The 25,288-nt window shown below is 39.0% G+C and overlaps 1 protein-coding gene across 1 annotated transcript; it reads right to left on the minus strand.

Moving 5' to 3' along the window:
• Positions 1–3,080: 3,080 nt before the first annotated feature.
• Positions 3,081–24,893, minus strand: LOC308085474 (uncharacterized protein). The gene is made up of 8 exons (XM_080428636.1): positions 24,860–24,893; positions 16,011–16,036; positions 14,230–14,297; positions 12,571–12,888; positions 12,026–12,316; positions 7,562–7,702; positions 7,200–7,224; positions 3,081–4,914 (listed from the first exon to the last, which is right to left on the minus strand). Exons 1-8 carry the CDS (start codon positions 24,860–24,862, stop codon positions 4,860–4,862), a joined length of 927 nt encoding a protein of 308 aa, XP_080284762.1. The 5' UTR covers positions 24,863–24,893; the 3' UTR covers positions 3,081–4,859.
• Between the last annotated feature and the right edge of the window lie 395 nt (positions 24,894–25,288).

Genomic DNA, 25,288 nt, shown 5'->3' on the forward strand with positions numbered 1-25,288 from the left:
GCTATTTGAAAATAGCAGATCTACAAGCTCACAACGCGTCGCGATGCGACGCGTTGTGAGCTTGTAGATCTGCTATTTTCAAACATTTTAGTACTTTTACTTTTGGTACTTTAAGTACATTTTGATACCAATACTTTTGTACTTTTACTCAAGTAAATTTAGAATTACAGACTTTTACTTGTAACGGAATACTTCTACATTGCAGTATTGATACTTTTACTTAAGTAAAACATTTGAGTACTTTTTCCACCACTGTATATATCTAAAGAGCACAAAGTAAGCTTCTGACCGTAAGTATGGGCTGTCATCATGACACTAATTAGGGACAGCCTGTCAACCAACTCTCGTGAACAAACCTCATACTGCCCAGCCAGAAACCTCTAGATACCTGAATGTACAAAGTGCACATCGAAAAACAAGACCTCAGAAAGCGATGTGTGATATGTCTTCTTTTATTTCCCTGAACCCATCTGACAAAGGTCACAATACATTTTACTTCAATGCATTCCATTGAACTTCCGGCTCCAGTTTGTCTCCCAGTGCATCAATGGTGCAAGCCAGGTTCTGTACATAGCCTTGTAATGCAGGGGGCATGAATAAAGTTCCAGGAAGTGACCGTATTGGGGGAGAAAGAGCATAGACATGAATACGAAGACGCAGGGTTATTGCCACCTGCTGAGCAGGGCCTAAATTAGGTTCTGAGTTCTGACCTTATGTGAAACCCAGCCGTAGCGTAGGAAACAAACCCAGAACCTGTGAAATATGCTAACACGACACAGTTCCCTTGGTTCTTGTAGTCAAAACAAACCATGATATCTACTATAATATTCATAATCATAAACATGTTTTGTGATTTTCATAATCTTAAACATTCAGTTAAAATAGGTGAACATATGCACAAAGTAGTAGATCTTGGTGTAGCGGGAAAATGGAGGGGGGCCTAGTATTGACCCCTGGGGGACTCCGGTCTGCCAAGTAGGCCTATGTTCGGTTTAAGTGGTTAAATGGCATTCATTTTGTGTTTTCATTTTACCATCAGTACAGGTTTAATTAAACAAATAAATGCTGAGGCAAGTACATGAACAGTTTATGTATCTGTTTAATAAAACTCTGCCATACGGTTTATGGACCTGATATCTACCCTCGGTGTAAAATTGGCCATTCTGTCCAAAATGTTGAAAAATACAATATTTGATAAATGAATAATGTAAAGTATACATGATGTGAACATGCACGGTACATCATTATCATCATTACTTATTACTTAATGTTATCCTTCAACTTCTTGTTTATGCCCCAAAATGACTGGATATAGAGGTTTTGTAGCAATTTGTAGCAATTGTATAAATATTAGAGCTTAATTGTCAAATGTTTAAGCATTTTCTAATCATGTATACTTAACTTTACTAAATATTCTCAAAATATTACATTTTTGGGGGAAAATAGCCAATTTAACACACCTATCCTGTTACCTAACCTCCATACACTGAACCAGCATCAAGGATGGCCACATGGTCAGTCAGGCCTGTTGAAGAGCCATCGTCATACTGTGATCTTAGTCTGCCATCTACTGGCTGTTACAATAATGACATCTCCGGGTGAAAATAAAAAAAAAGGCTGTAGTGCAGCAGGGCCTTGGCATCGGGAAAACCACTGACTTTTCAACTTGAACTCTACTCTTATACGGGATACTTTCTACTGATCAAAGTCCACATCAACCTCTGTAAACTACTTTGTGTTTTCCAGCCTGCAGAGAGGAAGAGAGACAAGCACACAGAAAGTGTTCTGTGTGCTTGTCTCTCTGCCTCTCTGCATGTCCATTGTAGCTTCAAAATATGTAGCTCTAATAGTAGGCCTAGTTCTGATACAGTTTACAATTTAGGCACGTAGCAGAGACACTCTAAAGAGTATACAAATGGAACCAAATGGACCCGTTAGCAGTGGTGTAAAGTAACAAAGTACATTTACTCTAGTACTGTACTTAAGTACAATTTTGAGGTACTTTTACTTTACTGGAGTATTTCCAATTGTCTATACTTTTACTTCTACTCCAATACATCTCAGAGGCAAATATTGTACTTTGACTCCACTACACTTATTTGAAAACTTTATTTACTAGTTACTTTTCAGATATAAATGATTACATTATAAAACATCCATTTACGAATTTAGCCCTATTTTATACCTAGGCTATTTGAAAATAGCTGATCTACAAGCTCACAACGCGTCGCGATGCGACACGTTGTGAGCTTGTATTAGATCATATATAGATCTGCTATTTTCAAATATTTAGTACTTTTACTTTTGGTACTTTAAGTTCATTTTGATGCCAATACTTTTGTACTTTTACTCAAGTAAGTTTTGAATTCTGGACTTTTACTTGTAATAGAGTATTTTTATATTGCAATATTGATACTTTTACTTAAGTAAAATATCTGAGTACTTTTTCCACCACTGCTTAATTACTTACTTAGCATTTGTGCTTAAGCAAACAGGGCTTGTCTATCTATATAACATGTGACACAGCAAGCAGCTACTGGTCATAGACTCTAGAGGAACATGTAGGCGATTTAATGAACATGGGCAGAATGGTCAAGAGTACATGATGATCAAACCAACGTTATGTTTTTCTGACAAATCACATGAAGGAAATGAAAGCAATGTTCTTTTGCGCATTGGGTCTTTCTCAGAAAGCTGGTAAGGGAAACCACATCCCCTGCCAAATCTTCCTCTCCTCAAGTGAAACTTAGATTTTTGACTACTTAACTCTTTACAAACATAAACAAAAACATCTCAGATTTGTTTCCAAGCATGGCGTAAATGTCTTTGAAAAACAATTTTTTAACAGTGTGGTTCAGACCCCTTATGGAACCAATATTGATATTGCATGTAGGCCTACATGATGTTTATTGTCTGCAGTGTTTAATTGTGTAGTTGTGTTAGATTGGCCAATTTTCAAAAGTATATAAAAGCCTCCTGATATTCAGACAGTCACATTAGTATCAAAGAATAGAAAAGTATACAAAAAGACTACATTTTTTTGTTGACATCTTTATTTACAAAAATGCTTAGCCTATGAATAAACATAATATACCTGTAGTCGAAAGGATAAAAACACAACAATGTTTTATCTTAAAAACATGATCCATTGTTGTCCTTTATAAAAAAACTAAGTTCACAGAAAATACAAATGCAGTGCAAAATACAGTAGAAAAAGCTTATTCTTGTTGAGAATTGTACCATTTACAAAAAGGGAGTAAGGGATTTAAAAGACACTACATAGTAGCTGGCAGTACTGAAAATAGTACATTTCACAAAAAATTGTGAAAATAAATAGAATGATTTTACCTGTGCAACTACAGATAAGCTGGAAACTTTACTCTCAGATGTTTTAAATATCTAAATACCACATTACTTCCCTTTGAAAGCATTAATATAAAGTGCAAGATCACATTAAAACAACACATGATTCTATGGCACTCAATCTGTCTCTGAAATGAAACAATTATGACCTGATATGATATGATGTCCTCCCAACGTTCATCTACTCAGTAGAACAGTGTTCTAAATAACGGAACGCTTCACAGTAGACTGGGTTCAAGTCACTTTGCAGGTTTCTGTTCCGGTCTAGAGCAGATACAGCAATAGCATTTATATGTGTGTGGAAATTACCGGATGCGGAAAGCCGGATCACGCTGGTTTATTCAGAAAGAATGCTAGGATTTTCACACATACAGCAGAAAGAATTCGCTTCGCAAAGGAGTTGCCTTCACCACACACCTAATGTAGCAGCAATTTTAGAATAACTATTCACAACACTTACATCTGAACTACCTTGAACCACTTTAAACCTATATATTTTGTCATGCGAATAGCGAAATTAGCCGATATACAAGCTCACAACGCTTTGTGTGCTATTGCAGATCTTATTTTAGCAACTTTGGACCATTTCTTCCTTTTTTGCCTATTACGATATGCCCAAACTAGGGAAGCCAGGTTGAAGGGAAAGCTGGGGAATACATTCACATCGAAGTGGCCTATATTATTTTCATCAGTATGACAAATACTACAGGATATTTATGTGACCCCCTGACATAGCCAGACATTTTCACATTTTAACGACCCGTAAACAATTGCTCAAAAAGCTTAAAAAAAAAACATAAGCTTTGTGACTGACCCATCCCAACGGTTGTAAGGCAACATGAGGCAACATCTTCTTAAAGCCTTTCACAGCACTGAATCTGCACTTGTAAACGTGTTTAGCCAAAAAGTTATTATCCCTACACTGACTCCGTGGATTCTACCTTTCTTGTGCTTTTAGATTTCACAGCTGCATTCGACGCTGTAGATCAGAATTTCCTCATCTCTCACCTGGATCAAAGCCTGGATGGCCTTATATTTTCGAAAATGTAAATAATTGGACCCAGTGTTGCCTTTGATGCCCCTCATGTAAATATTGTATATTTGTATTTATATTTTAGGGCAGGCCGTCTAGTAAACAGAAGGTCACTGGTTTGCCTCCCGGCCCACTCATGTCAAAGTGTCAATGTGTCCCTGGTCAAGAGGCTTATAGCTCCACCCCGAGCAGCCATCAGCTGGGTGAAGCTGAAACTGAATCTCATCTCTCATACTTTGCAGTTGATCCAGAATGCCGAAGCTTGTCTTTTAAAAACACAAGCGAGAGCACCTTTCCCTAGTACTGGCCTGTTTTTAAAAGTCCTTTATAAATAAATGTGTATTTGGATCATAGCAGGCAGATGGCATAAACATTCCACTTATAGAACTTTTTAAAACAAAGCTCTTTGGTTCCGGCAGAACAGATTCAGTTCACAGATGATGTCCGTTGCCGATGATACACTTTAAGATCCCTCAGTCTCTGCTGGCTGGTCCATTCTATTCAGAGCCATGTCCTCCCTAACAAAACAAAAAAAACAGAAACAAAAGAGGGACCAACGTTATTATAGTTGTTTTCAGGTAAATTTCAGGTTATTGTCTCCGCCAGGCCGAAAGGCATGGCGAGAGAGTATGTTTTGCCCCCTGTCCGTCCGTCCGTGTGTGTGTCCGTCCGTGTGTCCGTCATTCTGTCATTTTGTGTACAGCTAATCTCCGGCACCGTTGGCTTGATCGCAACGAAACTGTGCACACACACTCCCTTGATGCCAGAGCAGAACCTCTGCCCCAAATTTTTCAAATTAGCCTTTTATAGCGCCACCAGGAGGCCGCTTTTTGCAAAACACACTTCTTGACAGTACTCCTACAGATTTTATCCAAACATCACGCAAATCAGTACACAGTATCTCTATAGTCATGTGATCAACACGGATCTGTCCAATTTTCCATATTTCATCCTGATTGGCTAAGGTTGGCTTCCAAAGTTTGCAGGATTGCTCCGTTTTCAACAAAATGCCTCAAATCATGAACGCAGCTTGCGATTTCCGTGAGATTTCACACGCACATTCCCACTAGGCCGAGGAAGAAATGCCACTAGAAAATGTTCAAATCAGCCTCATGGTGGCGCTATAAATGGACGATTTATGTTTTTAACTATAACTGCACCGATCTGCATGAAACTTTGCACGCACACTCCCTAGAGGCCAAGGAAAAACAACTGACCTGCATTTTTCACATTTGCCTTTCATAGCGCCACCAGGAGGCCGACTTATGTAAAACATATTCTTTGATATTAAGCCTTCAGAATTTATCCAAATTTCACGCACATCGGTACACTTGATCTCTATAGTCATGTGATCACGATGATGTGATCACGATGGATCTTTTAAAATTTTCATATTCCATCCTGATTGGCTAACATTGACATCTAAAGTTTGCAGGAGTGGCCTGTTTTGAACAAAATGCCACAAATAATGAATGCAGCGTCCGATTGCGACACTTTGCACGCACATTCGCACTACATTGAAGAACAAATGCCACCCTTTTAACATTGCCCTATTATAGCGCCACCATGAGGCCAATTTAGCAACACTTTTCTTTTTTATATTACTCCTACAAATTCAAACATCATGCAAATCGGTACACATAGTCAAGTGATCAAGATGGTTCCATCCAATTTTTAATATTCCATCCTGATTGGCTAATTCCGAACATTGCTGCCCCACAATAACCTACCTGACCTGGCGGAGACCTGAGCACTTTTTCTTGTTTCATTTGTTTTTAAAGTGGTTTTACGATATTCTTATTTTGTGAAAAGGCTTAGATTATAGCTTTTATTAGTTTTAGTGTTAGATTTACAGATTTTCAACAGAAATACATGATGCAGTGCATTCTATTCCGAAGCATAAATTATCAGTTATTCATATCCAAATATTTTCCCCCTTACTTCTCATAGTATACTTGATCAGAATCACAAATTCTCATCCTTGGCCAGCACGTTGCTTAAGTACCATGACTGTTGGAAATTTAAACCAATTAAAGTTTATAATTTAGGCGACACCCCACGAAAACAGGAACTGACGTCGGCCTATACTTTCTTCGTGCTATTTATTATAATATCAAAAAGTCTCTTACTAATATAGGTCTAAGATTGTAGTGTTATGGAACTTACAAAAAAAGGGGGAAAATATATTTATTTTAGCTTATTATTCCATTTTGTCAGGTATAGTTAAAAAGACAACCAAGCTAACAGCTTGTAGATCTGTTCTTTTTGGCGAGCAACACCATTGTACTACAGAGTATAAATGAGGAAGACCACAACACCTGTGTTTCCAGCAGGTGATGAAAATCCATCTTTGGCTAATATGTCCACAGGATTGGGTTATTATCCTGCTATGACAGCATTTTACACTAACCGTTCTGCATCAGTACCAAATGCCCAAATATCTGAATGTTACTTTAAGCCATTGGATCTCAAAGGTCCTTGGGGGGGTCCCCAGCAAAATGTGTTAATACAGCATCACAATTATTTTAGACACTTCATCAATTTATACGTTGGCCATTCAAAAATAGCTGATATACAAGCTCACAGCGTGGCACGAAGCTACATCTGCTATTTTTTAACATTTTTGAAAAATCTTGAAAGTGTTGTGGAAAATGTTTAAATGTTTTTTTTTTTAACACAAATCTTCTCTTCGGGGGGTCCCTGGCACAAAACATTTTCAGATGGGGGTCCGCGGCCAAATATTTATCACTTTGGGGGTCCTTGGCACGAAAAGGTTTGAGAACTACTGATTTAAGGTACTTACCCTGGATTCGTAGGCCCCGTTTCTGCTGAAAATCAACATAAAGAAAGGCTTGTGAGATGTTTTTGTGTGTTGTTATAATACACAATACCTATCATTAACCACACAGTTTCAACCTGACATCCCTATTTTGGCCATGTGCTTATTCTGAAATGGTCAAAAATGGTCTATAATGTTACAAAATTAAAAACCGCATAAATACCAGATCTAAAAGCTCACATCACAATACGTTGTGACTTGTGAGCTTGTAATCTGTTATTTTAACTATTCGTCATCATACAACGAAGTATATAGGAATGATGTGGTTAAATCAGTAACTCAAAAGTGTGCAAAGCAGGTCAAATGTGACATTTCAGTGACATTACCATGATCAGGGCATGGAGTTTTGCATTTGCGTCGTATCAGGATGCTGCTGAGCGATGACACTGCAACGACAACAGCCAGCACTACAGCAGCCAGTATCATCCATGGCGTGTTCGTTTCTGGGTCGACAACATCCCCTTTACCTGCAGATCAAACATACCACACATCAAAGTTTAATCCTACGAAAAGTTAGAGGAAACGTCTGTGCTTCTGTCTGTCTGCTACCAGTTTTCTCCTCAATGGTTTGGCCAATCAAACTGAAAAAGTTTGATTGATTGATTGATTGATTGATTGATTGATTAACATGCTTATTAACAGTACATGTAGTATAGTCAAAGGTTATGCTAAAAGGATAACTTTTATTTATTTTATCTAAAAGGAATTAATTCATCGGCTTGCAGAAGTTCTTCATGATTTGGGAACATTCAATGTTACAGTTTTTCACGATTGTTAACACACGTTTCTCAAAACAACGGCTTTCTCAAAACTGCACACACAAAACTGAAATCCTCACACACAAAATGCTAAACCCTACACTCCCTTCGCAAGATGACTCTTTGCCATCAAATTTAACTGTTCACAAAATGGAACTTGTGTTTTCATTTGGCCATATTTTCAAATGATACACACATACCATTCATTACAGTACACACAACTAAGCATGTACTGCACACTACCAAGCATTTACAGCACACTGCAGGGCAAAATTGAAAACACAATCATATAAATGGAACACACCATATGAATGACAATGACTCTGGAGAATGAGCCATTTCACCTTTTGTAAAATGACTCAGTGCAGGCCTACTAAACGCCTCGAGTGGTGCATGAAGCCCCGACAGGCCTCAACATTGACGTTGCTTGCCACAAGCCTCCTCCATGGCCTGGAGCAGTGGGACCCGGCTCTGTGGGTTCCGTTCATATACCTTCCACCTCCAAGCTGAAAAGAACTCCTCTATGGGATTCAGGAAAGGATAATAAGGTGGAAGGTACAGAACGGAAAAATGTGGGTGGTCCTTTTTATTTTGGGCATGGTCATATGCTGGACCTCCTGAAGGCCTTTGACACCGTTAATTACCCAATTATGATCGATAAGCTTAAAGCAATAGGTTTTGATGATACGTCGGTGAGCTGGATGAGATCCTATCTGGAAGGGAGGGAACAAGTGGCGGAAGTAAACGGCACCCAGTCCCCTCTCCTCCCATGCAGTGACTTGTGGTGTTCCGCAAGGAAGTATACTAGGACCTTTACTGTTCCTGCTATATGTGAACGATATGTTGCGACTGCAAACTGTTCCTGTTCACAGATGACTCGGCTCTGCTGGTCTCGGACAGGGACAGGCTGCAGGTTGAGAAAACTCTCAGCTCTGAACTAGACACGATCCGTATCTGGCTCTCCGACAACAAACTATCATTACACCTGGGTAAAACTGAATCCATCCTTTGGGTCCAGTACTAACCTTAGCAAGGCTGAGAGTTTCACGATCAAAGCGCGTTAATGAAGTCCACGATCATAACACCAGAGGCAGCTCCACGAATCATGTTCAACCCAGATCTGGCTCAACAAAGGGAATGAACTCATTCTCATGCTATTCAACAAAAATGTGGAATACCCTACCAAAAGCAGTAAAGGAGGGTAAAACCCTACTCACTTTCAAAACTGCCCTAAAGATACACCTTCAGGAGGCTGCAATTCGAAAATGGCCCCTGTCAAACGATGTATTGCTTCCACAGCTTATTTTTTTTCTTCCCTAGGCTATCAGTTGCATTTAGAGCTGAATTATTAGGTCCCTCAGAGTATTTGCCAGGTCGGCCAAGTGGGCCGTCTCAGCCAAAGTGTCACGTAATAATGAAGATTGGATGCCTTAATGTCACTGCAGAGGCTCAGACGCACGGTCACCTCCAGTGTCTACGCGGTATTAATTTATAATACTGTAGGCTATATTGATCACATGAACGCCACACACAATAGCCTAATAAGTCTTACCATCGGTCAACTAGTGGATGAAAGCTGTGGACAGTGATATATTAATCCAAAATTAATACATTGAATCAATAGGTAATCAATAAGCTCTAGTCCATAATCGGATAGCAGCGTTCCACTTAGCTATGCCCTGGATTTCAACATCAACTTTTTACCTCGGTTCAGTACAAAAGGCTTATATAATATCCTTTCCATGTTTATAGTCTATTATTTGGTGGTGGGGTTAGCTGTAAACTTCTTTAGTCTCATCACACATGATGAGAGCATTACGTTCAGCTGATCCCCGCTTCCAGACAGAGTAGATGTACAAGTTAACTGTCAAGGTGATGTGACTCCGACATCTGTTTTTTTTTAGACGAGAGACGACTTCTCCGCACCACCAGCGTTGCCAGATTTTGTGAGAGAAATGAGCAACCACATCTAGAAAAACAAGCCCCAAAGAAGCAACTATGGCACTAAGCCATTATGAGCACTTTAATTAAACCTATATACTGTATACATTGAAATTAGACACTGTATACATTGAAAATAACCGATCTACAAGCCAATCTACAAGCAAATTGAAAATAGCCGATCTACAAGCTCACAACGCTTCGCGATGTGACACGTTGTGAGCTTGTAGATCTGCTATTTTTTTTTAAATCTAAAATAAAATGTGGAATATTTGGACGATTTTTTAAACATTCTAACAACACACATCTGGTATGGGGCTCCAGCTGGCGCAAAACATTTTCAGATGGGGCTTGTAGGGATAAATTTGCCTATTAACTTGGGGGTCCATGACATAAAAATATTTGAGAACCACTGGTTAAAATAATTGAACAATTGTGAAGTAAGCCCAAATAAGCAACTACACTTTATAAACAAGCTAAAAAAACTGCACCCCACAGCTACCAATATTTACAAGCAACAAAAGTACGGTGACGTTGAAGTTGGATGTTGTTGGATGCAGCCTTCCAGATTGATCATGACCTACACCTGGTCATCCGCATGTTTCAGGGATATAGACCAACACAGGAACTACAAATTTCACCCCCACTTTTGAGACATGCGCCGCTACTCGAGGTCCGTGAGAACTATGAACTACAGCTGCTAATGCATTCCCTATGAGAGGATATGAGAGTTAGACTACTTTTAAAATATTCCTGCATTAACTGGAGACAATATTTATTTAAATAAAAATATGTTTCCAAATGTATGGAGTGTCTTTGATAACATATCTTCTTGTTTTCTTAATAGTTGATGTGTTTCACATTTAATTTTCTACTTTAATGGATTAGCCATAATGTTAACACAGCAGAGGGTAGACGGCAGACAGACAAGTTTTCGCATATCAGTGACATCACTGTCTTTACTAGTGCCGAGCGCCGACCAGTGGCGTACCCACTGTAGAGGTAGGACCTGCCCAACTAAGATCTCGCCTCCCCTAATGTGGGACAGTTTATTAGAACACAAAAAAACAGCCTCAATAGTTAACCAGTGAAATTTCTGTATTTTACAATGCCTCTCATAGAGATTGCATTGAGAGCTGCAGTTCATCGTTCTAACGGACCTCGAGTAGCGGCGCTGTCACAAAAGTGGGCGTGAATTTGTAGGCGCCCGTCACAGCCCGTGTGTGTCTATACAACCCCTTTGGGAATTGCACGTCATTTTGTGAGTACAGAAAATACGCCCTCCTTTACGAACTTTATTTACCCCATATTTACGACCAGCATAATGAATCGGGGCCATTGTGTGTAGTGTTTGGACAACAAGGTCATAATGTAATTGACATCAGAGTGTAAAGAAGGAAAGTCAGAATCAAATGCAGATACAGGAGGAGTGTGAAGTAGTGCCAAATTGGGTCAAGCGATTAGTACATGAAGTGAAGGGTGTGCAAATTGTGCAGAATTTTCGCTTTTTGTGCTTTAACAATTGTGAAAAACTGTAACAGAATCCTAAATAAGCACTGGACAAGGTCTGAAATGGTTCAACTTGGACAGAAATGCCATTTAAAATTCAACATGTGTCTCTCAGTGTAGTGAACCTCTAACGTCTTTGAAAACAGGTTCCAACTAGTGCTAGATCCCACAAACTGCAACGACCAGTTGCCCCGTCAGTTTCTGGGATCCCCAACCTTGCTGGCTAAAATACGAAGGTTAACTAATATAATACAAATGTATAAAAGACCTAATCATGGAAAAACATGACCCCTGGTCAAGATGGGATCTTTGACCTGTCCTGGCTTTAATAAACTCACTAAGCATAAGGCCTCAGATTTTTTTTTTTAAACTTGTGAAATGGGGTATTCTGCATAATGAGTATACTTTCTACTTTTGGTACTTTAAGTACATTTTTATACCAATACTTTTGTACTTTTGCTGAAGTAAATTTTGAATTCCGGACTTTTACTTGTAACAGAGTATTTCTACACTGCAGTATTGATACTTTTACGTAAAAAAAATTGAGTACTTTTTCCACCACTGCTGGGGTTCAGTACTTACACACTGTGATGTCATTAGAAGTGACGTCCCCAACAGAGCAACGGAGAGATAGTGGCCGTCCAGAAGTGCAGTTGACGGAGGCAGTGCTTGTGATGTTGAACAGCCGGGAGTCTTTGTCTTCTTTTCTGACCTCTTTGCCGTTGGTGAGTCTCCAGAGCTCGTCGCCCGTGGTCACATTCCACGTCACCTGAGGTTCGGGGTAGCCACCGCATGCAGCACACGTAACCACGCAGACGGGGTCATCATCATGGCAATCTTTGTTCACTGACAGTGTAGGTTTAGTGTCTTTGGCTGCGGAAGAAAGACAGTGAGTGTGAGAAATATTCTCTGTGATTAAACAGATGAACTATACTTTATAGACTGCATTTTCCTCAAACTGAGAACATATTTCTGGCATCTATATGTGAGAGTAAAAAAGACAAAAAGACCATTCTTGGTAACCCACATTTTTGGAATATAGGCCTACTTGTTAAACCTTGTGGAGAAATAATGGTGAAATAAGCATGTCAATCAAACAACAGGCCATATGAAATATAGAGTCTTACGTTTGACCTCAAGGATGATTTTGGTTTCAGGACAGGCGCCACCCGTCCCCATATGGTACCTAATGTGACAGTGATACTGCCCACTGTCCGAAAATGTCAGATTCCACAACTCTATGGTTCTTTTGGTGTGATCCACCTGACTGCGGTTCTGATCAGCACTATGGTAAGAATTTGCTGTGTGGTACCCATTTATGAATATTTCATCAGACGTTTTAGTCTGTTTCTGTAAGTAGAGCAGATACAGTGGCCTCTCTTCGTCAGATCGGCACTGAAAGGTGACACTCCCACCAACCTCTCCCTGGATCACAACCGCAGAGCCTGAGAAAGACAGTCAGAACAAGGGTCAAAGGTAAAAATACGTTTTAGAATCATTGTGTAATTGTTAATGGATTTAGGCTGGAATTATGATTTAATGATATCAAAGTATCTTTTGTCAAGCAGTGTGGACTTGCAAAAGGAATATAAACTTGAACGTGGCTTGACATGCTACTGTAACTGTACGAGAAGCAAATACAAAAAATGCATTTAGTCATAACTTATAAGGTCTGAATAATACCTATCTTAAGCACCACAAGATCTCATTTTGGCAGAATATTTGAATATTTAGTGCCCCTCAAACAATGCAAACATAGCATGAATATTACCCATTTTAAGAGGGGAAACTAAAACACAAGTGGTAGATATTAATATCTACGGCAGTACACACCTTATGCCTGCTAATAACAATGCATCAAATGCCATCAAGATATTTCTAAACGTAAAGCTTCACTCTGTAACTGTGATGTCGACCCCGAGATTCAAACTCGGGTTCCCTCTGTGTAAGTGCTGACATTTTGATCACTGATAGAGCCTGCCCGCTTGCACAGAAGAGAAGAGCAGGGAGTCCAAACACAACCACCATAGTTGTTTTTTATACTGTAGGCTATTAACATACTCTTCATATTGGTCAAAATAATATCGTATTCACTAAAAAGGGTGCATAGTGTAGCTTTAAAGCAGCACTGCGTAATTGTCCTCTTCTACCCTGGATTTAAACCCGGTTTCCTTTGCAAGTGCTGAATTGTTTTACAATTGAGCTACTAGAGCCTGCCTGCTTGCTCAGGGGATAAATGATAAATGGTCAAGATGGATGAATCTTGACCATCAGGTCAAAATTGTCAGATCCTGTGTCTATGTGAGACATGACCTTTGACACGATCTAAATGTCTCAATAGAAGAGCAGGGAAACAAAGTTGTATTAACATGCTCTACCATACAGATTGGACAACGTTACATTTGATCCATTAAAAAGGTTACATAGTGAGGCTTTAAGTAAACACAATTAGAGTTGTTTTTGATTGTATTGTTTTGTTTGTTTCCAGGGTAGAAAATTTGTGTTGTGGTTTCAAGGGAGTAGGGTTCAATACATTTTGTCACATCTTTTTACAGACGAATTCCTCTGCGTTCCACTTCTCCTTTCCCTTTTCATGTGAAACCTGATGCATGCAATGTCCTTTCCACCATCCATGGCATTTGTTGTGGCTATAGCTCCCTTTTCTGATAAATAATATGGCTTTGAATTTAAAAAAAAAACTAATGAATAACCCGCTGTAAAGATTAGATTAATGATTGTTTGGGATGAGTGAACTGAGCTGTCATTGTTATTTTATAAGCCCATACCTGTGGCAGTCAGGGAGTCCAGGGACAGGAGGTGTGTCAACAGCAGAGCCCACATCACGGAGTTGACGCTGTTGACATGGAATGGAATGATTCACATAAGCTTATTTGTATGTTTCCATAGTTACACAGGTAAACAGAGTCAGACATACTGTACACATGTACACAAATGTTGGTTCTCAAACTTTTTCATGTCAAACCCCCCAAATCAATTTGGCCGTGGACCCCGAACGGAAAATATGTTGTGCCAGGGACCCTCAGGGATTTGCGTTATTAAAATGTTTCAAAAATATTCAAACATTTTCAAATGTCTTCAAGATGTTTTGGTTTGATTTGGTTTTGAATGATTTTTGTTTTTTTTAATCAGCTATTTTCAAATGGCCGACATAATATAGGGTTAATATGGTTAAACTGATTTTGATGCTATATTAACTTATTTAGCTGGGGACTCCATGAAACCCCCTCAAGGACCCCTGGGGGTCCCCAGACATCACTTTGAGAACCACTGTACTAGATGATCTAGGGGGGCTTAAGTTGGTTAAGTTAATTATAAAAACATAAATTTGAATTAATTCACGTCAATTTGTTGATATATATTTTAAAAAAAACATACTCAATTATTGGTTTAATTGAAAAAGCAATAGATAGAATAATGGATAGTTTAACTCGCCATACATTGTACTATATGTAGGCCCTTCCAGAGGGACACAGTGTAATGTACACACAGTTGCTAAGAAGATATGTTCTGATCTCATTTCTTTGAAATAGTTTGACCTCCTGATGATGATGTTCTTACTTCAGTAGTCAGGAATGTACACTGACCACACATCAAAGATGCCTCTCTACAGCATGACTCTGCAGGAGGCTAGCCGTCTATGAGAGGTTTTTTTTTTCTGTCTGTCTGTCTGTCTGTCTGTCTGTCTGTCTGTCTGTGTATCTGAAGCTAATGTCACAAACCACTGAACCGAGTAGGCCACAGAAGCGCCTTTTTCACAAACTGTAGGTTTTACTGAAATAATCATAATAATCTTTAATTTTATAAGTCAAAGGGGATCCGATCAGGCCCAAATTTTAGTCGTATGTTATAGAAATGTCATATTTTATGATATCACAGGCTGGTCGCATGAAGTCTGAGATCCACATTGGAGCCATGCCGTTGGATCCCGAGATCCACACAATCCGATTTTTCATTTACAGGTTTTGCTGCTGTCTGGAATAAGCTGATGACGATGAGGACATATGTCTCCACGTATAGTTTTTTGTTTACATTACCACCTAACATCTTTAATTCCACTATAAGTAATGGATTTGTGTCTGTAGCTCCAGGAAGTGAACTCCATGGAATGCGTTTTTAGCTTGTAGATCAGCTATTTTAGCTATTTTTTTATTTGTAGAAAATGAGGCTAAGTGATTAAAACCAGGAAACGACAACATTTAAGCCATATCACAATATTACAATATCCAAAACCCCAGACGATATCTAGTCTCATATCACAATATCAATATAATATCTATATTGCCCAGCCCTATGTTGAACTCTCATTCAGTGCTCTTGATTTTTACAATAACAGCCAACAATGTGATATAAGATCATTCCCAACATGGCTACATCCACACATCCATGGCTTCAACTACTGTACAACTTTTCAAACCTCTGCAGACTTTTGCAGGAAGCCTGGCTGGTTTGTCTGTAAATAATCAACTTCTTAGTCACAGCTGCTGTGAACGTTTGAGTCATGATCTCACAGGTATAACACACAGCAGAAAATGAAAGTGATACTCACAGAGAAACCCTTTTCTTCATTGGTTCCTGTTGGATACAAAACAGAGGAGAACTGTTTTATTAATATCATATTTTGAATATACATATTGAAATATTGAATATCGAATTGACTGAACAGTGATAGCAGGCCTGACGTCCAGTGTCGTTTTCTTATGAAAAGGTGGGTGATTTGTATCAATTTAACCTTAAACCAGTGGTTCTCAACCTTTGTCAAAGACATAAACCCATACTTTGTTGACCGAGGTCGTTGACCCATATGACCACTTAGGTGGGCCGCATACACTTTCATAGATACAGATTGTCATGTTTATTTTAATGATCAATCAATTGATTGTGTTCCAGCTTGGATCAAATGAACTAATACAGTAGTCCTATTTATCACATTGAAAACATTTTCAGAAAATGTATTATTTTCTTTACATATAATTAAAGGAGCTACACCATGAATTTAAAAAAAATATTTGATATTTAATATCATATGGTGTATGTCCCTCAAACCTTTTTCAAAAGGTTTGAGCCTAAATCATCACTCAGATATACTCATCCCAAGTCAATTGTCTCTGGCTTATACAGCACTTTCAGCTGCAATACCAAAACGTCCTCTTGTGCAGGGGGGGCTACTGAGCAATTCTGTCTGTTAATAAAAACAAATATTAAAAAAAATATTTAAAAAAAAAAGAAAAATACAAAATCGAAAAAAAACACTTTGAACATTTTTGAACAATTCCACCAAGTGTTTGAGGTGCCTGTTTCACCCACTTCCGGGGGGCGGAGCCAAATCCGAGCCCGAAGTATTTGTTCGTAGACCCCCACATAGGGGGGGTAGAAAAAGTTTCGGAGCGATTCGGGCACTTTTCATTTAACATTGGGTTTGCCATCATTAATGTTTGTGACATCATAAACATTTCCATTCTGAGATCGCCTGTTCAGACACGCCCATTCTGGAAATCCATGAAATGAGAAGGAATGACTGAATTTAAAAAAAAAACATTTTTTGGGGTACAAGAGACACTGGGGACCCCAACAAAATACAAAAAAACAAGAAAAAAGTGATTTTCATGGTGTAGACCCTTTAATATATTATCACTGAAATATTTGTGTTTTGCCAATTATTTGAGGGCTCACTTGCGATACCCTCGTGGCCCGCCAGTGGTCCCGGGTCCCACAGGACGTTACGTCCCATGTATGTAAATCACAAAGTATAGAGAAGGTTTCTTGTTGAACCTTCAGGCTCTAATTTCCTCATCAGCAAAGAGGAAATTAGCTCAGTGCGTTCCCTGAAGGAAGACAAATCAAACGTGACGTGAGGAAATTCCCATAGTGGGAGGAAAAAAAAGTACTATGGGAATTTCATTTTAGCCTCACATACCCAGAGCATCAGTCAGCCTATCTGCTGTCTGGTGACACCCACATTCAATGAATGGGCTAAAACAATTCAGAGTTTAACCATTCACTCTATATTAAAGGGATAGTTCACCCCCAAAATGCCTTTTTTTCTATGGATTAGTCACCCCATGGAGACCCCATGGAGATTTTTTTGTTTTTGTCGCATTCCTAATAATTTGATGACCGGCAGCGGTTCCGGTAGGAGACACAAATGACTCCTTTGTGTCTCCTACCGGAACCGCTGCCTACCGGTCCGCTTGTCATCACATTATTGGCTTAGGAATGCGACAAAAACAAATAAATATCCATGAATTCAAGTCTCCATGGAGTGATTAATCCATAGAACTATCCCTTTAAATATCTTGCTTGCTTAGAAGAATCAGAATCAGTTTTATTGTCACATCACAGGTTTACAAGGTAAAAAAGTGGGTGAAATTCTTTTTTGTACATCGTTCCCATCGCAACGTTAGTTTCCATAGAAAGAAGAGGGGGGGGGGGGAGAAGAAGAGGGGTGGGGGGCAGGTGGGAAGGAGATCAAAACAAGAGAGCAACAGAAGGCCAGACAAGTTATCTACATTTATCTTACAAGTTATCTTACAATGCTTGTGAGACATTGTAATCTTGTAGATCTGCTATTTTCTGCTAATTTTCCCCCCATAATACGGAGGCTGGGGTTTAAGTGATAAGGCGCTCGGGTGGCACAGCAGTGGTAAAGTAGCTGCCCACCACCACAAGAAATAGTGAAAATAGCAGAAGCATGTAGACTTTGTAGATCTGCTATTTTCACTAGTTTGGGTCCGGAGAAAAGGTCCAATTTCTCTTTTGGGTCTTGAGCTAAAAGGTTTGTGAACCACTGCTCTATACTACGTCAGCTCCTTTTATTTTTCCTTCTGCATAAATCATTTTCACAGAATGTTTTCCCAGAATAGGGAAGCTATATAGGGTTCATGTGGTTAAAGTTGGAGGATTGGCCCCGTCTCTTCCTTCATGTTTCACGCAGCCTTGTAAACCGGTTCCACAAAGCGGTGTTTCCCACACTATCACTCTCTTTTTCTCTTTTTCTGCTCATTCTTTGCCTGTTCTCAAGGTCAAGTAAGGAAGGGGCTGGCCAGGAAGTCTCATTCCACTACCTGCTTTGGAAGTAACACTTGTGTGATCCTTGTTGGTAAAAACAGAACCCGTTAGGTACTTTCTGAGATTGGTCATGAAAAAGGAACTCAGGCAGCAAGCAGATGATGCTATAGCGACTGACCATGATATGACGACCACGCAGACGTACCTTGGTCATTCATTCCTTCTCATATTTGTGTTACTTAGGCTTGTTTTTCTTCACCACAATGTTACAAATGTAATTCAGATAGCATTGTTATTTAAACAGATGCTAGGTTCATTGTTTATCCTATTAGTTTCAATGTACAGATTATTTTCTTTTTTTTTGATAGTACAATGTTTAGACCAGTGGTTAGCAAACATTTTTGGCTCAGGGTCCCCCTGTAATAACCCTTTCATCCACTGCACCCCTGAATTACATTTACTTTACAGCACCTTACATTATGTCAAATACGTAAATATTTCCTCCTAAAATACAATGTCAGGAGGAGGAAAACTTTTGAGAGAATATATTTTTTCCAGTCGGGCAGATTGAAAATCACTTTTATACTTGGCGTTACTTAAATCCCAGCATCCCTATCCTGGGGGGAACATTCACCAACGATAGCCGATCTACAAGCTCACAACGCGTCACAACGTGACGCGTTGTGAGCTTGTAGATCGGCAATTTCTGGTGAAGAGAATTGTTGTACTGCAGGCTGAAAAAGATTGCACCAAGTACAGTGCAACTCAGGTCTGTTTCACAAAGTTTAGAGTGGTTAAACTGAAGTGATATTGATACATTCCAAATATTATTAAAGTATTCTGAGGCTCCCCTGGACTTGTGTCATGGCACTCACTTTGAGAAACCCTGGTTTAGACTGATGATAGGTTCTTGGTTTATCTGTGATGCTGGTTTACTGAAGCACTACACTGTCTGTCTGCACTTGATCATGTGTTTGACTTGCCTAGTGTGAGTCGCTCTGGATGAGAGTGTCTGCTAAAGGCCTAAATTGTAAATTGTAGCTGTATATTCCCCCTCAAGACCCCCCAAAAAAGAATACGCAAATGCATTTGGGATGAACAGATCTGTATCAGAGCACACACCAAGCTCATTAGCCTCCACTTGCCCTGCCAAAAACAATGAAATAAACCTCCCTTTAGTCATCTCTTGGTGCCTATAGCAAAGAAAAAGCTGTATAAAAGCAATATAAGCGCTCCACTGTACATGTTCAAATGTAGGAGCATTCTGTTCATAGATAAGGGCTTTGGATTCCTAACCCCTCCTCACATTGCCTGTTCTATACCTGTGGACAATGGACAGTAGTTGAGCATTATGATTCCTGGTACAGTTGTAGTTGTGTCTCATGTTGTAGTTGTGACCCATTAAGACTTGGAACGCATCTGTGTCATTTTTAGATTTCTTTGGGTATTCAAAAATAGCAGATATGCAAGCTCATAGCGTGGTGTGCTGCGCTACGAGCTTGTAGATCTGCCTTCTTTTTTTTTTTAGCGTGAACATTTGTGCAAATCTTTGAATATATATTTATTAAAGCGAACATTTGAAACTCAAATTTTTGCTTCTGGGGGTCCCTGGAACAAAATATTTTGAGATGGGGGTCTGCGGCCAAATACATATCATTTAGGGGGTCTTTATTGAAAAGGTTTTGGAACCACTGATGTTATTATAGCAACATAGGGTTTTTTTATTTTATAAACTGTTAGGATTTAGAAGACATTTGTCAATCAATCTCCAGAAGAAAATATTTGAAATAAATATTTAAAATATTTATTCAAAGATTTGCACAAATGTTCAAGATTTTTCAAAAATAGCAGATCTACAAGCTCATACATAGAGTGGCACTATGAGCTTGTATATCTGCTATTTTTGAATAGCCGAAGAAATCTGAAGATTACACAGATCCGTTCCCGGTCTTATTGGGTTAATATTGTCTTTAATCCTGGTCCCCTCACACTCACACTGAGTGTTGAGACAGCGTGTAGCCAGGGGATGTGTATCAGTATGTCAGAGGCAGAACGAATGTTTTAGCTCCCACATGGTAAGTAGTATATTATAGACATAGAACATTACATGAGTTCTTAACGACTTGAAACCAAGCGTCCAGATTCTAGGGCGAACATGTGGCCTAAAAAAGCAGATCTACAAGCTCACAACACACTGGAACACAACGCGTTTTGAGCTTGTAGATAGGCTATATTTGGTGAAGGTGTACAGGGAAATACTAGAGGGGCCCAAATAAGAAAAAGAGGTTGTGCATCAACAATGGGTTTTCTCAGTGGAGTGCCAGACCCCAAAATCCAGTATACAAAAATAGGTTATGAAAAAATCCCAAATTTCAAATCAATGGAGGACAAAGTACTCACATTTCCCTTTTTTATTGGCACACACCAATAAACGAACGCCTACATCGGAGCATTCACAATAGTGGCCTAGTGATTTGAAAACAAATCATATCAAGGCCCAAATATGAAGGACAACCAACCAAGGTTCTGCAAGGCAAATGTAAAAAAATAAAATAATAATAATCTCCAAATTGTTTCCACCCAGTCTTAGATGTCATCAGGCGTTATCGGTAGGCAGACATCTCCCATCTTCTGGCTACACGAGATCAGTGGTGGAAAAAGTACTCAATTTTTTTAAGTAGAAGTATCAATACTGAAATGTAGAAATACTCTGTTACAAGTAAAAGTCCAGAATTCAAAATGTATTTGAGTAAAAGTACAAAAGTATTGGTATCAAAATGTACTTAAAGTGCCAAAAGTGAAAAGTACTCATTATGAAGAATGTCCGATTTCACACGTTTTCAAATGTATAAAAACTGTTGAAAAAAGACGATCTACAAGCTCACAATGCGTCGCATTGCGACGCATTGTGAGCTTGTAGATCGGCTATTTTCAAATGGCCGAAATAATTGGGTAATGTATGTTTTGTAATAATCAAAATCTACAAAGTAACAAAAGTTTTCAAATAATTGTAGTGGAGTAAAAGTACAATATTTGCCTCTGAGATGTAGTGGACTAGAAGTAAAAGTACAGAAAATTCGAAGTACTCCAGTAAAGTAAAAATACCTCAAAATTCTACTTAAGTACAGTACTTAGGTAAATATACAAAATTACACCACTGCTCGAGACTGGGCTTGTAGTGATATCCCTCACTATCTGTCACACTCAATTACCTTCACACTCTCTCACACACAGTGCCAAGAATACACCCACAGCACACGTGCTAGATGCTGGCAGTCGCACATGCAGGCTGGCACTGTCTGTGTGTGTGTGTGTGAGCCTGTTTGACAGAATAAATGCCTGCCTACTCAACCTGATGATGGGTGATATGACCTAATTAGTATTCTTTCCTCAAAGTTCAACTTCAGACTAAGATGAAAAGAATAATCAAATTTTTTTTCAGCACCCTATTGACTGGGGTCCCCCACGGGTTGTTAACGTGAATACAATCCAAAAGTCCAAAAGATAAAATTATTTAAAAAGTTACAACAATGCCATCAAGTAAGAAAAAGCTGTATACGATAGGAGTTTTAAGAAGAGATTTAAAAGAGGACGCTGAGTCTGCCTGAGATCCCCAGGCAGGGAGTTTCACAGCTGAGGGTGAAACACGGTAAAAAACCCGGTCACCCTTGGAGATGAGACGGGATTTTAGGAACCATTAGTAAGGCCCTGCTGGAGGATCTCAGGCAGCAGCTAGGCTCATATAGCGTTAAAGGATCACAGTTATAGGCAGGAGCCTGTCCATTTTGGGGCTTTAAAAACAAGCCCCTCTGATAGAGAAGGCTTTCTGTCAGAAAGGACGTTCAAATGACATCCAAAAGCCAGTTGGAGCAGTGGCCTCGGTAGCTTACAGTGGGTATGGATTGGTGTGATATGCTCACTTCTCTTAGTAGGCGTGTTAAAAGCCTGCATGGCAGCAGCATTTTATTTATCTGATGTCAGATGTCACCAGACGTATTGGCAGCCAGAGATCCCTGATCCTCTGGCTACGTGAAACTATCGCAATCCTAACTGGCTATAGTTTACTGACCTATAAATAAACTATGCAGTTATATGGCTGTAGTCATCAAACAATGAGTCTGTTGTTATTACGGATTGGGAATTTCCCTATCGGCAATCCATCACATGATGTAACTACACTCAGCTGTTGAAAAGCAAAGATAATGCCTTTTCATTGTTTAACTGTTGAATTACAGTTATTTATTCACACATAAGTGATACTCAGCTTAGTAAGAGTTTCATGACGTGTAAGAAGCTATACTTCTACTAAACTAAACTAAATGCAGAAGCACAATGGTGCGTATTGTAAACCAGTGTATTTGCTTACTTCTATAGATCATAAGTCACATACAATCTGTTAATAGTGCCTCGAAAGTCATAGAGTAATTACAATACATATAGCACTTTGGATCTTTAACATCATGTCCTGTGTTTTCGAAATCATTTCATTTATCAAAGGAATTCAGCTTTTTACGTTAATAATTCACTAAACCTAACCCTACTGTAACTTGCATTGAGAACACTGCAATAGGCAAGAGAGTATATATAGGGTAGGCCTGTATTTAAAGGGACACTTCCACACACTGTCTGTATTACAGATGCCCCTTACAATGCTGAGCCTTCCATCATAATTATTCATAGGACTTCTTCAGAGAAGTGCTCTTAGACTTAGACTTTGAAAACTGTAATGTCCTGTGAGAGGACATTTTTGGTGCACCACAATTTCAAAAGCTCACCAGTTCAACAAAAACAATAAGAGTAATCCAAAATGACCTGTAGCAGCTAACATAACATCATCACAGACCAGTCAAACTCTGCAGACCGTGGAAAAAGTACTCAAATGTTTTACTTAAGTAAAAGTATCAATACTGCAATGTAGAATTACTCTGTTACAAGTAAAAGTCCGGAATTTTAAATTTACTTGAGTAAAAGTACAAAAGTATTAGTATCAAAATGTACTAAAATACCAAAAGTACTAAATGTTTCAAAATAGCAGATCTACAAGCTCACAACGCGTCGCGATGCGACGCGTTGTGAGCTTGTAGATCAGCTATTTTCAAATAGCCTAGGTTTAAAATAGGGCCGAAGTGGTTAATGTATGTTTTATAATGTAATATTTTACATCTGCAAAGAGTAAAAGTCCACTAGTCCAATATTTGCCTCTGAGATGTAGTGGAGTAGAAGTAAAAGTAAAGACAATTGGAAATACTCCAGTGAAGTAAAGTATACCTCAAAATTGTACTTAAGTACAGTACTTGAGTAAATGTACTTAGTTACTTTACACCACTGCAGACGGTCTGTGACCGAAAGCTCACAAAACTCACATAAAAGTGAATATGCAACAGAAAAGGTGCACAGAAGCTCCATGCTTTCTAATTTATTTTACTGTTTTTATAGATTACCGATTACTAGAAGTTCCTCTCTGTCATGTAAAACCTTTGCAATCAATCAATGAATTAAAGTCTGATCATTCAGCAATAAAACACTCATACCATAACTCATAAACACCACGCCACTCTATCCTTTGTCTTTACTTTAACCTAAAATACTTTGCAGTAAGAATGAGTTCACACTTTTCTGTGCTTTGGTATATTTTCTATGCAATTGTTTTTGTTTGTCATACAGTAGGCGGCTACAAAAAAATTGCAGAGTAGTGTTCAATGCCTTGTTCCACAAAACAACAGAGAGAAACTAAACTAGTAAGGCTACATTCATGACTGGTAAGCAAGTCATATATCCCCTTTTCTCTGTTGACATCCTGGCCGTAGCCTTTATACTACTTACGTATGTTATAATGAGTGTTACAAGAGTGGTTCTCAAATAGTTTCAAGTGAGACAATTGTGTAACAGGGACCTCCACGATTTGTGCATTTTTTCCCCAAAAAAGTGCAGAAAACTTAAAATAGGGTTTGAATTTAAACTGTTACTTATTTTGCTGGGGACCCCCGGGAACCACCTCAAGGACCCCTGGGGGTCCCCCGGACCCCACTTTGTGAACCAGCGTGTTTCAACACAAAAAAGCGAGCACATAGCTACAGTACTGATTATATTTCAAATAGCTACACGCGTCAACGGAATCCATTCATTCATTCATCCACAAACCACAGGGGCGCAGACATGAACAGGCATATTTGTAGCTACTGTACATGGATCAGCTCTGAATTTGGAGGAGCTCACCCAAAAACAAACATGAGAAACACAAAACCAAATAAGTAAATAAATGTGCACTTTCTTTGATAATAAAAAAATAATTAAAAAAATAATTAAAATGTCCATAAAAACCACGACAGATGCATATGTAACATTTTCCAAAGGCACATAAGAGAAAATTTGATCATTGAGCAAACTTACCATTACTGGAAGCTGTGTCTCTCTCGATGGACAGGCAGTGAAATGAAATGTGAGAGTTGAGACTGAGGGAACTGCTCTTCTGTCAGTGAGAGGTTATGATTGGTGATGACAATTCTACTTCTTTATTTTGTAGTTTCTATGGGCGGAGACATCAGAACCGTGACTCACACTTTCACTTTGAACTTCAGAGAGTTCTAGACTGCTACAGTAAGACTTGGCGTTTGACTGGTGATCACCCCCTATGATACGCATGGAGAGGAGACTCCTTGTTGTTGTTGTTGTTGTTGTAGTAGTTGGCATGGAAACGGAACTACAGTTAACCCATTAAGACCTGAAGAAGCATCTGTGTCATTTTTTGATTTGAGCTAAAAAGCATTATCTTACACTTTGGCTATTCAAAAATAGCAGATATACAAGCTCATAGCGCGG

Source organism: Gymnoscopelus braueri (assembly GCF_963280865.1).
Source record: "Gymnoscopelus braueri genome assembly, chromosome: 5".
Taxonomy (NCBI): domain Eukaryota; kingdom Metazoa; phylum Chordata; class Actinopteri; order Myctophiformes; family Myctophidae; genus Gymnoscopelus; species Gymnoscopelus braueri.